General features: G+C 45.9%; 1 protein-coding gene across 1 annotated transcript; it reads left to right on the forward strand.

The window, feature by feature from the left end:
* Positions 1 to 14: 14 nt before the first annotated feature.
* Positions 15 to 14,214, forward strand: zranb1a (zinc finger, RAN-binding domain containing 1a). The gene is made up of 10 exons (XM_047032439.1): positions 15 to 288; positions 962 to 1,830; positions 4,877 to 5,064; positions 6,346 to 6,499; positions 7,043 to 7,114; positions 7,585 to 7,783; positions 8,187 to 8,307; positions 9,050 to 9,179; positions 12,462 to 12,691; positions 12,929 to 14,214. The coding sequence occupies exons 2-10, from the start codon at positions 987 to 989 to the stop codon at positions 13,145 to 13,147; spliced, it is 2,157 nt and encodes a 718-aa protein (XP_046888395.1). The 5' UTR covers positions 15 to 288; positions 962 to 986; the 3' UTR covers positions 13,148 to 14,214.

Below are 14,214 nucleotides of genomic sequence, written 5' to 3' on the forward strand. Positions count from 1 at the left end.
TTTCTAACTGCAGGTTTATTTTGGCTCAGCCACAGTAGGCTACTGTCCCTGTCGCCGCCATTAACAACCGAGGCAATGTAAACCATGGAGCAACTAACATGACTCAAATAAAAAGGTGGATATCATTACGTGGGTAATTGTACATCTAATCGTATGCAAAACGGAAAACATGTGAAAGATAAAGTATCGACAAAAGCAAATTCGGTAGAACGCGGAGGAACTGGACCCGAGTGGACTGACAGCCCTGTTTGTTGTGGTTTCAGCTTTCGGAAAACGCACTAACGAACGGTAAGACCGCAACTGATAAAAAAAAATGAAAGAAACTGTTAGCTAGTGTACCGGCATGGGTCTACACATACAATAAACCGCAGGACTATTCCTGTTACTTTTCTATTTTGATTGTTAGCTAGCAACAGCTAACTAGCAAAAGCTCAGTCCATTTGCAGGAATAGAGCCTAACCTTTACCAGGGGTGTAATACAGATGTCCCATAGGTACTTTTTTTGGTTGCCAAATTATACCATCTGAATTGAATTGGTTTCCTTATTAGGTTAATCAACTGTTATCGTAGGCTACATTCGACCCAGAAGTCAATTTGTTGTCTTCGTTCTATCTTTTTCAGGGAGTAGTCTGAGCCATACTCAATGTTCGCATCAACTTCTGATCTGCTTACCTTTTTAAAGGTGTTTACTAGTTGTTAGAACTGTTAAGCTTTTATTTCTACATGTAGTCAGAAATTGTCAGAAATTGGGATACGGGACATATTTATTCAAATGGAAATGTTGGTAGGATACATTTAGTCATTCACTTCCTAGCCTAGTGGTGTGTGGTAGTATGACAGCGGACAAAGGGCATTGTTTATTTGACCAATCCCAATGAGTTTTCCAATCAGTAAGTAGTGTTATATGGTGTATATATATATACTGTTTGGAGCCCTGACATTTGTCTCTGTATTTCAACAGCCTGTCAGCCTGTGCAGCCTCATCCATGATGACGGAACAAGGTGTAAAATGGGCCTGTGACTACTGCACCTTTGAGAACTGGCCATCTGCCGTCAAGTGCACCATGTGCCGTGCCCAGAAACCCAGTGGACCCATCATCACGGAGGAGCCCTATAAGAGCAGTCCTACTCTAGAACCAGGTCCAGAGTGGGACCCTTCAAGGACTGAGGGCAGCAGCAGCCTCCTCATCTGCCCAGATTCCAGTGCCAGACCCCGCGTCAGGCCAGTCACCACTGCTGAAACCAGCAGTAAGTGGTCTTGTCAGATTTGCACTTACCTGAATTGGCCCCGTGCCATCCGTTGCACACAGTGCCTATGTCAGCGCCAGAGGACCCATAGGTCCACAGAGTCCCCTCAGACTTCAGGCTCCAATGGCGGCTGCCGTCTTGCACCCTCCTCCCCCGTAGACCCCTGTGAGGAGTACAATGACAGGAACAGACTCAACACCCACACACAGCACTGGACATGCTCAGCCTGCACTTATCAGAACTGGCCTAAGACCAAGAAGTGTGTGGTGTGCGACCACCCAAAGCCCAACAACTTGGAGGCTATAGAACTGGCTGAATCTGAGAATCCCTCTTCCATCACCTCCATTGTCAATGAGCAGGACCGGGCCAGGTGGCGGGGAGGCTGTAGTGGGGACCAGGGCCAGAGAAGGTCCCCCCCTACCTCCAAAAGAGAATCAGATGTGAAAATGGACTTCCAGAGGATTGAGCTTGCAGCTGGAGCCATGAGCAGCAGAGAGGATCAGGAGGTGGATTTCAAAAAGATGAAGCAGATTAAAAACCGCATGAGGAAAACGGATTGGTTGTTCCTAAATGCTTGTGCTGGTGAGTTGGTTTTGGGAGGACAGGAGGGACTCTTGCATGTTCCCTTTCGCTCTGCCACCAAAAACTCTCAAGCACCATATCAGCTGTTAGTTCATGACCCTGATTCTGCCAACACAGATATTCTAGAATAGTACATGATTGAGAGTTTGAGATCTGATTGTGTTTGGATACTTCACTATAATTACTCTCCGTTAGCCCTTCACCTGAATAGTTGAACTGTAGTTACAGCCCCCACATCCCTTGTCCCTTCCTCAACATAACAACAACAACAACAGTGGTATAGTAACGTTGCCTTTTCTGGCCCTCTGTGATGTCATGCTCAGTGGTGACGGAGAAGGGAGGCTCCAGAGGCAATAATTTCTATGGTCATTGTCCTGATAGCACTGGGTTCAATTTCCCCTCAGTGCTTTTGTTACATTGAGGATGACCTCACTCCTGTCAGTGTCCCTGGCCTACTGTAGCCTGGCTTTTCTAAGCCATGTTTTGGTATTGAAAGAGAGCATTTCTGTGCCCTGCCAGCGTTTTCCAGTTCTCTTTGCTGTCGCTGAATGCACAAACGGAATAGTGCGCTTGATCTGTAAGCTAAATAAATGGGCCGAGCTTGTGGCATAGTCTGGGCAATGGAGCATTCTCGAGAAATGTGTTATGCACAGAGTTTATTACAAGACTAGAGTGCACTAATGGCATGATATTTTATTTTGACACGATAGATGGATTGCAATATAAGGACAAATCAGTGAGATGGAATTTGTGGCCCAGACTACCATATTGGAATCAAGTTCCTTTGAGACTTGGGAAACTACTAGAAGTAGTTTTGGTGTTTTTTGTGTAAAAAGCTTTGCCAAGTAGATGGGACTAATGGGAGCACATAGACCTTGAATATGCATGGGCCTGGCAAGACTCAGCAGAGAGGGACAAAGCTGCGAATACTCCCCTGACTGGCTCCCAGTCAAAAGGGCCTGTAAACACTGCTGCTTAGAGTGAGTTTAAGCCAGGCAGCACACAGCTGTAAAAATAGACTTGACAACTCATGGAAGCAACAGGCAAAAAACAACAACACATGACCACAAACCTGACCTTCGTACGGACTACCCTCCCAGCGTCTGGTGTGTCTGTCTGACCATGGAGAGTTTGTACACTGGTTGAGTAACAGAATAGGCCTTGTGACACCAGCAGTGAGTGTAACTTGATGCTACAGTTAGAATTGCTATTGCCAGTGTGTTAAATTAGCCGACATTTCAACCCTTCAACGATTATTAGAAAGCTTTACTTGCAGCATATAAAACCTTCTAACCTTGACACTGAATTCCAATATGGGGTCTTGAGATCCTGTTGGTTGTGTGATAAACCGCCCATTGGAGTCTTCCTTAATGACATTAGTGTTTGTCCATGGAGTATATATGTGAGCCAAGCAGCCTATTAAAGCTGCTGTAAGGTGGATTTGAAAATGAGTTTTAAGTTCATCACACCACAGAAAAATAAAAGTGTTCTTAACTACCCATCCAAGTTCGAATGGAAAAAAATAGACAAGTATGTTAAATTGGGGCTTTGAAATTGTGAGAATCAGCAACCTTCTCTGCTTGAGACTAGGGGGGCGTGTCGCCTTAATTAGTGCTGTCAGTTTAACGCGTTCCTAAAGGCATTAACGCAAACCATTTTAACGGCGTCAATTTTTTTATCGCAAGATTAACATTCTTCTTGGCCTAGCAAACGTTGTCGTTTTTTTCACATGCTGTTGCAACAACTACTGACGTGGGGAAAACTACAACACCACACCGGATCTAGCTAGACCGGAAACAAAACAACAAGCACGCCGAACACTTGTTTGGGCTTGGAGCCGGCTAAAGAGCATAGTTCGAATAAACACCAATTCTGATTCTGAAAAAAAAAATGGCTGCCTAGGTAGGCTCTCCTGCCAAAGTAAATTATTTGTCTGTGCAAACTTTCATGGCGAATAAACACCAATTCTGATTCTGATTGTCAACATTGAACACTGAAAATAAGTGAGATTATTTTTATTTTTTTTACATGATTATTACCCCCCCCCCCCCCCCCCCCAAAGCACTAATCATTAACAATCTAAAGAGTTTATAACTACACAATATATATTAAAGAATGACAGACCAATGGATATGTTTAAAGTGCTTTATTTATGAACAAAGTAAACATTACTTACTCATTTGCTACAACGTGTTTTAGCTTAATGTTGGGGGTAGGAGTGAGAAAGATGTTGTGTGCCTAGCTGACTCACTCGCGCGCTTGTGTTTCAGTGATTTGTTGTGCTGCAAAACATTCAACAACAAGCTCTGTGGAAGCCGGGTAATGACCATTCATTAGAATCAGGTGTGTTGGAGCAGGGAAAACATCTAAAACATGCCTTGAGGACCAGGGTTGCCTACCCCTGGTCTAGGGCATGATAGGATGTCCTGAGACATCCCAGCACTCTGAAGAAGTAACTCGTGGCTTCTTCCCCACAAAAGCATGTTCTTCCTCCGTCATGGAGTCAGCCTGTTAAAATGATCCCAATTTTTCCGGTGGTCGCTGAAGTACTATCTTGGCTCTCATTTCCACAACAACAGAAAATGAGACTGGTTAACAGCAGGAGTTAGCTCCTAAACTGGAGCTTGTGTTATGCCTCTCCCCAGATCATGTTCTGCATTGTAGAAGAAGCTAAGTGGAAGCGCACTTGCATCTAAGTCCACAAGAGGGGCTGTGTGGACTAGAGGTCATATTTGAATTACTCTTTGATGTCAGGGGCCTGAGGAGAATCCACTGGCTTCATGCACCTGCCATGTTTAGATATTTTACTCTGCCTCTGTCGCCAAATTCAGATTCATTGAGTGGCTTTAATGAACATGACAGGCTGTCAATTATATCTTGCATTTAATTACTGACTAGGATTTTTCTCTGGAGCTTTTCCAAACACTAAGGCTCTTATCCAAACTTGCTGGCGCTCTCTCTCTCTCTCTCTCTCTCTCTCTCTCTCTCTCTCTCTCTCTATGCACACTCTCTCTCTCTCTATGCACACTCTCTCTCTGCCCTCCAGGTGTGGTGGAGGGAGACCTGACAGCGGTGGAGGCCTACAAGTCGTCTGGTGGCGACATTGCCCGCCAGCTCAACGCCGATGAGGTGCGCCTCCTCAACCGACCCTCAGCCTTCGACGACAGCTTCACCCTGGTCCATCTGGCCATCCGCTTCCAGAGGCAGGACATGCTGGCCATCTTGCTGACAGAGGCGAGTGTTCTCCATCAGGCAGGGAGGGAGGAGGGGGGACTGGAGCAGAGTAGGGCTCTCAGCACTAGACTGAGAGGGGATTAAGTGGCGTCAAATCTCGAATGCGCAGGGCCCCATATAATATCCGGTAATACCATCTCCTCTGAGGTACTGAAGCCCATGAATATAGTACTGAGAAGATTGTTATTGGATTTGTCTAACTTAGTCATATTAAACAGATACCCTGTGTTCTATGCATGCAAGAATTCCAAACACAGTCCTTGAAGCAGGCCACCCCCTATCACTCTAATATCTCTCTCTCTCTCTCTCTCTCTCTCTCTCTCTCTCTCTCTCTCTCTCTCTCTCTCTCTCTCTCTCTCTCTCTCTCTCTCTCTGCCCTCTCTCTCTCTCTCTGCCCTCTCTCTCTCTCTCTCTGCCCTCTCTCTCTCTGCCCTCTCTCTCTCTCTCTCTGCCCTCTCTCTCTCTCTCTGCCCTCTCTCTCTCTCCCTCCAGGTGTGGTGTGTAAATCACAACCTTTGCGTGGGAAGTGGCGTACACACATTTTCAGCCCCGTTTTGTGCGTATGCAACGTTTATAAATAAGACCCCAGATCAGCAGAACGACGCTGTAAGGAAATTAAGACCCACCAGACTTAAAATAAAGTTGACTAATGTTTGCTCGGTAGAATAGAGAAACTAACGCAGTCTTTCATGTTATCCTTGTTACTTACATGCAAATAAGTGGTCTCCCAAGTGAGACTTTCTAAAACTGATCTCATAGACATTAAGTCTTGCTTCAATCGTTTAAGTTTTTAGATGCTGTGCTTTAGAGACTTGACAGACAGAATGATGACTAAATGTGGGAGAAACGCTCCCTCAGGATTACGTTGAGGATTAGCCCAGAATGCTACCCTGTCATTGGTCCACTGATGCCACAAAGCTGCTGTGAGGTGGTGCCATACAGAGCCCTTATTAACTGATGCCCAGAAAGGCCACACACCCAATGACAGGAGTGAAGCCGAAAGGATGGGATGTGATGGGAGGATGGTAAATGGGGACAATGGGGTGTTATGCTGACGCGCTAGCCAAAGCCATTTTCCGCATGTCTTTTTTTTAAGGGATATTGTATGATAAAGGTCTTTTGTATGCACAACAAGTTCCACAGGAAACGCAATTCAGAATGTGTTTTTGTGTGTAATCATATAGGGTCAGAGTTGAGGCCCAGTTGTTGGGCTATGCCCCAGCATTACGTGCTGACTTGCGAGTGCTCTTCTGGTAACCTGGTTGTCTCTGTTCCCCCCAGGTGAGCCAGCAGGCAGCCAAGTGCATCCCGGCCATGGCATGCCCTGAGCTGACGGAGCAGATCCGCAGGGAAATTGCCGCCTCGCTGCACCAGCGCAAGGGAGATTTTGCCTGCTACTTCCTAACTGACCTAGTCACCTTCACGTTGCCTGCCGGTCTGCACGCACGCAAACACACACACATCTATTGAATTGAACATTGTGCAGCTATAATATTTTGAGAGACAAGAAATTAATACATATGTGTGTTCTCACCAAAACGCGAGTCTCCCCCGGGTGGGGAGCGCAGTAGGTCAGCTCGTCTCAGGAGGGCGTGTCTTGCCCTGTGGTGTAACCATGACAGCATTTGTGCCTCAGTGAGTCCCTGGTGGTACTCTGTTTATGGCCACTGTGGGGTGACAGATTATGTAGTAAAAAAATCTTTTTATCATGACAAGTATTTCAGGAGGCAAGACTTGGCCCTGGAACACCACGAGGCCCATGACAATGTCAAAGCATTCACTGTCAAGTCAGAAAAAGGCCACCTGTGTTCTGATGTGTGTATGCGCGTAGTTCAGTACCGCACAGTCAAATGACCCTACCACAGCAAAGTTCATGTTTACAGTTGACCAGTTGATAATATTTTGCCTCAGTTTCAGATTGGCACTGCTTTAAATGTTATTTGTTTGACTGCTTTCTGAGTTTTGTTTTGTTTTGCAGACATCGAAGACCTGCCCCCAGCTGTCCAGGAAAAGCTGTTTGATGAAATTTTGGACCGAGATGTACAGAAAGGTAAAGATTTCTCACGCAATCATTAGGTGGGCTGGTGAGGAGAAGGGAGAGCTACAGGGCTTAAATCTGCCATTCACTGGCCAGCTACCAACCTTACCAGCCCCTCCCATCTCCTCAATCCCCCCTCTAATTACGCTAATTGAGCTTTCTCATTTCCCCTTCCATGCACTTACCCAATGGCTGGTCCCTTGAACGCTACGTGCCTGCCTGGACTGGTCATTACTGGTGCAGCTCTCTGAGGTGTCTTGTGACCTATTTAATCTACTGTAATTGGTTTACAGGACAGATGCTCCAGTCGGTTGCTGCAGAACCAGAGAGTAGTCATTAAGTGAACTCGACTGTGTCCTTTGCACCCCTCGCCCCCCCACCCGCATACACACACTCACGCCATTCTCCCTCCTAACGCTGTTTCCTCTTTTCCTCCCATTGTCCTCTCTCCTCTTCTCCCTCTGTCTACCTGACGTGAGCAGAGCTGGAGGAGGAGTCCCCGGTCATCAACTGGTCCTTGGAGCTAGGGACTCGTCTGGACAGCCGGCTGTACGCGTTGTGGAACCGTACGGCCGGGGACTGTCTGCTGGACTCAGTCCTCCAGGCCACATGGGGGATCTATGACAAGGACTCGGTTCTGCGCAAGACGCTCCACGACAGCCTGCACGACTGCTCCCACTGGTGAGCAGTCTCACAGGAGATTCAGAAATATCCTGTTCAGTGATGACTAGGGTTGGGTATCGTTTGGGTTTTTACAATTCCCGTGCCAAATTGATACTTTTAAGACTGCCTAAATGGTACCTGAACCGATACTTTAAAAAAATAGGTTTTGCCACAAAATGACAGTGGATGACGTGCTGTTATGATGCTTATTACATCCGTTTCGGAGCACACAAGGCTAATATTTCAATCGACAGCTCAGGTATTTAAGTGGCAGTGGCACTGAAATGAGGCACCAAAATCTGCATTCTGATTTGGTCCAGTACATACTGGTCATATAGGTACCGGTGCCATATTAGCACCGGGTTTTGGTACCCAACCTTAGTGATGACCTCCACAACCCATCTAAAATCTGTGTGCGCAGGTTCTACTCTCGTTGGAAGGAGTGGGAGTCATGGTACTCTCAGAGCTTTGGTCTACACTTCTCCCTGAGGGAGGAGCAGTGGCAGGAGGACTGGGCCTTCATCCTCTCACTGGCCAGTCAGGTACACACACATCCTCTCACTGGCCAGTCAGGTACACACACATCCTCTCACTGGCCAGTAAGGTGTACACACACACATCCTCTCACTGGCCAGTAAGGTGTACACACACACACATCCTCTCACTGGCCAGTCAGGAACACACACGCACCCTCTCACTAGCCAGTTGGGTGACACACTACGGAAGACTATTCTGTACTGTACCCTTTATTTGACTACATTGTACTACACAGTCTTATTTTGCACTAGACCACACAGAACTGTACTGTAGACCAATAGACTACGCTGTTCCACATTACACTACATTGTACTGTATTACACTATACTAGGCCACACTGAACACTAAACTAAATGTCATTGTATTGCGCTATAATATACACTAGACCACACTGTACTGCTCTTATGTTATTACATCACAAGATGACTTTAGACACTAGTGTCTATTCCGGAGCTCTCCCTCCCCCACAGCAGTCTCTAGACTGTCTGCAACTGCCACACTGAGCCAGGGCTCAATCCAACCCTCCCGTCCTGTTTGGATTGCCACAAGGGGCTCGTCTCTTCTCATCAAATAACTGAAATGTTGTCACTCAATTCACCCAGTGTTTAGGTTGAGTATCCACAATACGAGAACTCTGTTCATTATTGGCTCTCCTCCCCTTTTGAACACGTTATTTGCTTATTAGTGGATCTGATGGGTATGGTGTGTTTTCCATTGACCCCTGGCTACCTCCCCCTCCCCCAACAGCCAGGAGCCAGCCTGGAGCAGACCCATATATTCGTCCTTGCACACATCCTTCGCAGACCAATCATCGTCTATGGAGTGAAATACTACAAGAGTTTCCGAGGAGAAACGTTAGGCTACACTCGTTTTCAAGGTAAGCTCTATTCAAAAATACCACCTAAATGAAAAGGTTATAGTTTGACGCCAGCGGGCAGTAAATATAGAGGGCTGGATATGCTGGACATATGCCAAGGCTTTGTAATTGGAGCAATAATAGATATTTCTATACGGCTTGGCAACGTTGCAACACCTAGACCTGTAAAAGCTCATAAATCCATTGTGGCACCTTATAACAGCTTGTTCACCCTTATTCCCCTGTCATAGAACAATACTGCACCTATACAAGAGTAGTCTGGACAGTGAATCTTAACCTTGCACATATAAACACCATGAACCACAGGTTCACTCCCAAATGCAAGTGTCCAAAACACTCTGTGTTCCCTCTAGGACTCCGCGCTGTCTGCAGGCCGAGTACAAATCTAAAAACAGAGCTTTGGATTCCCAGAAATCAGGGCCCTGTACTACGAAGCAAGTTCAACACGCCCGGGATAAATTCTCGTTATCTTGCTTCACTAAGCTTAACAACCGCAATCACGCTAAGTAGTATCACAGCGGTGGTTATCACGTCCTTAATTCAACCCAGGATTACAATTGAGCGATGAGCGCGTTCACATAAAAAGGGGTGTGTTTGCCAAATATGACCAATTACAAACATGGGCAAGTTAGCTCGCCGTACTTCACACAAGAAGAGAACATTCATTCAACAAGTATGAAGATTTTAAGAGCATAATTCAAGCGAAAAGCAACACTGTTGCTGCTTCCAAAAAGGAATGTTGGGAGAAAATTTACGACTGTGAATGTGTAAATTAATGGCTTTCTCAATATTAGATCCACATGATCTTCGACAAATGGTAGTGCCATTTTCCAAGATGATTTTGGTTGGTCAGTCGGCGGTTCTTTTTTATATGTTCAGTATTTCCCACAGATTAGAAAGCAATTTGTGGTGGTGGTGGTGGGGGGGGGGGGGTCAAAATAATGTACTTGTTAAGAATTCGTTACACAGAACTTTATTATATTAAATATTAATCAAAAATGATTTACAGCTTACCAAAAAATCCACAGGCTGTTATGATGATATTCTGTCGGAGGATGGGCCAAGGAACGCACCACAATGAAAAAGAGTTGACTTCGTTTATTAATCGAGCTGCTCGGATCACACCATCAGTCCACAACAGAGTGATAGGCATGAGTGAGAAACATGTCTCTCAGATAGACATTATATATGAGCTGGACCATACAAATATAGTAACCACCAAAACATGTCCTTAAATGGTAGACATTCCACAACTTAAGGCATAGGAAGAACAACGCACAGGTGGTGCAGCAATCACTCATTGTTTATACTATTTTTCTGCATGTTGCTCTGTCCAAAGGTTAAAGTGCACATTCTCCTATCTATATGTGTATTGTCCGAGACCTGCTGCGTGACCTCTTGACCACAGCAAGAGACTCAAGCTTCTCTGTACACAGAAAATCTGCCTATCACAGGCCCAACCCAAAATCCACACATTTAACACCCTATAAGAGAGGGAGACATGGTCCTCATCCTCAACATGTGCTTTTTTCAGTCGCAAAAAATACTTTGCAATACTCTGGATTGAAGCAGCAAACATTCAGTGTAAAAGTGAAAAAATTGACATAACATTATTTATTAACATTTAACATTAATATTTATATGTTTATTTGACTCACAGTTTAGCACAGTTAATAGTTCAGAGCATATCGTTTTTTGACCTCGACAACCCAACTGCATTTTACCGCAAACTTGCGACTAGTTAACTTTCTAAAGAAAGCGCTTGTTTACTAAGGGTTGGGTCGGGTGTCCAACATTAACACACTGACAATATTGTATTCAGAATATAAAATATTTTTAATAGCACTTTTTAATGTGATTGTGTAAAGGTGTTCATGAGATACCAACCTTTCGTGAACTTGTGAATTTCGCCAGCCGTCTTCTCTGCACCAAATAGGCCAAGCTTTCACGCTTCCAGGGATGATCTCGTTTTCATGGACAGACACGGTGTGCACGGAGGGGAGGGGATGTGTGTGTATGTACAGTACCAGTCAAGATTGGACACATGGAATGGGAAGGTGTGTCCAAACTTTTGACTGGTACTGTGCGTGATGTGAACGTGATACTATGCCAACCTATGTTTTGCTTGTGTGTGTGTGTGTATGTGAATGTGTGTGTGTGTGTATCTGTGTGTGTGTATATGTGTGTGTGTGTGTACCTGTATGTGTGCGTGTGTGTATGTGTATCTGTGTTTGTGTGTGTGTGTACAGTACCAGTCAAAAGTTTGGACACATTGTCCAAACTTTTGACTGGTACTGTATGTATGTGAGAGAGATGCGTGAGTGACAGAGAGACGGAGGAAGAGCAGGGAAAGGAAATGCAGCTGAACGAATACGCTGCGTGTTTTAAATAGCTTAAAAATAACTAAACGCAATATGTGTCAGCCGGTGTTGATTCTGCTGCGCACCGCCACAAATAAGTCTGTGTTGGAAACACTGATGTTTATCTGTTATCTCAAACAACCTGCTATGGAGCAGGTTAGGTGTGCAGCATGAGTTACCATGGTGATCTATCCTGGTAAGAAGTGAACCACTGTTGTGGCACTGAAAATCCAGAGTTAAATCTGAAGTTACCTCGCTAAGTAGTATTGGGCTCAGGGCCTGAAAAGAGCTTGTTCAGTCTGCTTGTCCACAGCATGTGGTTTTGAGTCTAGAAGCAGGCACAGGGTGGATTAGTGGGACAGTTTGATGGACTCATCCTAGGTATGTTCTGGAGTTTCAAGTGGGAGGCAGAGCATCCAGAAATGCTGTGACCAAACCCATCTATCCAAATTTGTATGGGAGGTAGAACAGAGACCTAAACCCTCAGCCATTGAGTCGAAGTTGTTTCAAATGTGAGGGGTTAATACCGCAATCATTTGCAACGTTTTGGAAGGCAGTGTGTGCTATGTTCGGAAATGAGCTTCCTATCCACTTATCCTAACAGAGCAGGCAGGAATTTAGGCCCAGAATCATCCAGCAACCCCCTGGAATAGGCAGGAGGGAGGGAGGCCATATTAACCAGGGCACCAGGCTGCGCCAGACGGAGAGAACACACAGCAGCTCTCCACCGCCTCCGCCACCATGTAACTGGCCCATTCACAATGGGCCAGTTCTCCACATGCGCGCGCGCCCCCCCCCCCCCCCCGGTGTAATCTGAGGTCTGGGCTGTGTTCCTTGCGGGGCTTGTGGGATGTGGATTAAAACATTTTTAGGCCTATTTAGTTGTCTTTCTTGCTGGACTGACCCATGTGTGTGTCCGCAGGTGTGTACCTGCCCCTCCTTTGGGAGCAGAGTTTCTGCTGGAAGAGCCCCATCGCCCTGGGTTACACACGGGGCCACTTCTCTGCCCTGGTTGCCATGGAGAACGACGGCTATGACAATCGTGGCGCTGGCGCAAACCTGAACACCGATGACGACGTCACCGTCACTTTTCTGCCGCTGGTGGACAGTGAGAGGAAGCTGCTGCACATCCACTTCCTGTCCGCGCAAGAGGTACGTTTGGCCGCTGGTGTCTAAGCCTAACTGTTTTGGTGTATAGCACTCAGGTTTGACAGTTTTTTTGGGTGGGGTGTTTTTATTTTATTAATATGAGGTGCTGGAGGTGTGTTCTTTGAGTGTGACTGAGCTCGTTCTTTGTCTTTTCTGTGGGGCTGTGGGGATTCTATCCATTATTGTGAGCCCCTCACCCTCTCTTCCTCCCTCTCACCCTCTTCTCCTCCCTCCTGCCAGATGGGCAACGAGGAGCAGCAGGAGAGGCTGCTGAGAGAGTGGCTGGATTGCTGCGTGACAGAGGGAGGAGTGCTGGCCGCCATGCAGAAGAGCTCCCGCCGCCGCAACCACCCCCTGGTCACTCAAATGGTTGAGAAGTGGCTGGATGGATACCGGCAGATCCGCCCCTGTGCCTCACTCTCCGACGGCGAGGAAGACGAGGAGGAGGAGGACGAGTGAGGACCGGGGGGAGAGGGCGCTGTGGGACGCAAGCTAAGGAGGTTGGACTTCTCCTCCCCTAGTCCGGGAGGACAGAGCACACGCAGGCAGAGTTCCTCCTCATCCTTACGAAGGATGAGATGTGCCGTCACCACAGACGCACTGGAGAGAGAGGGCTAGCTGCCCGAAGGACCTGGGGAGGCGCTGATCATGAACAGGGACCGCCAACATCAACAATCCACCAGTTCCAGAGGACAAAATGCTAGATACAGAATTACTGCTTCAAAAATTGTATCATTAGTACAAATAAAGGAGTACAGTCGCTTATGTAAATCCCAACAAGATTCCGTTTTCCTCCCCCCTTCCCCTTAACAAGTTTACCCCCAACCCACCCACACAAACACTGCCCAGTTTAATAATGCATGTGTTCTGCGATACAACTAACACAATCTTTTCTGTTTGCGAACCCTTGTGAGCGAACACAAAACATATTACAGGATTTTCATCACCGGTCGGATCCTCTTCAAACTCCAATCCACTCCTTTATTTTTGGAATTGAGCTAAAACCAGAAGTCCCTACCCCCACATATAGTTCATAATTAAAGAATACCTATTGCTGCACTCGTTGAGAAATTCTATTTAGAGATATTGCCTGACAGAATTTGCTTATAAGCCCCGAGCATTTATCCCTGTGTGTGTGTGTGTGTGTGTCTTATGAGGTTAAAGAGCATCTATTTTTCTTGTTTGTGTTTTTGTAAACCTTCCAACTACTTCAGGAGGTTGGACAATATTTATTTGTTTAGGAGGGCTAACGTGCGAAGGTGTTCAATACTTAATTCAGTCTGTAATTGGATTGTTTGTTTTGTTAGCTTTTTCTGTTTTGATTGTCTTGAAGACATTGTACGTTGCACAAAAAAAATACCCTTCCACATGAGGGGAAAAAACTTCAGTTTACTGATTTGTATTTGTTTTGTTTTTTTAATATGTGATTTAGTACCTCGTTTTGATGTTGATGTGGGTGGGAGGAGAAGCAAAAACCAAACACCTCTTTCTAAAGAGTGCATTAACATTAAATTGACTCACTCATA

This window comes from Hypomesus transpacificus, chromosome 13, assembly GCF_021917145.1.
Source record: "Hypomesus transpacificus isolate Combined female chromosome 13, fHypTra1, whole genome shotgun sequence".
NCBI lineage: Eukaryota > Metazoa > Chordata > Actinopteri > Osmeriformes > Osmeridae > Hypomesus > Hypomesus transpacificus.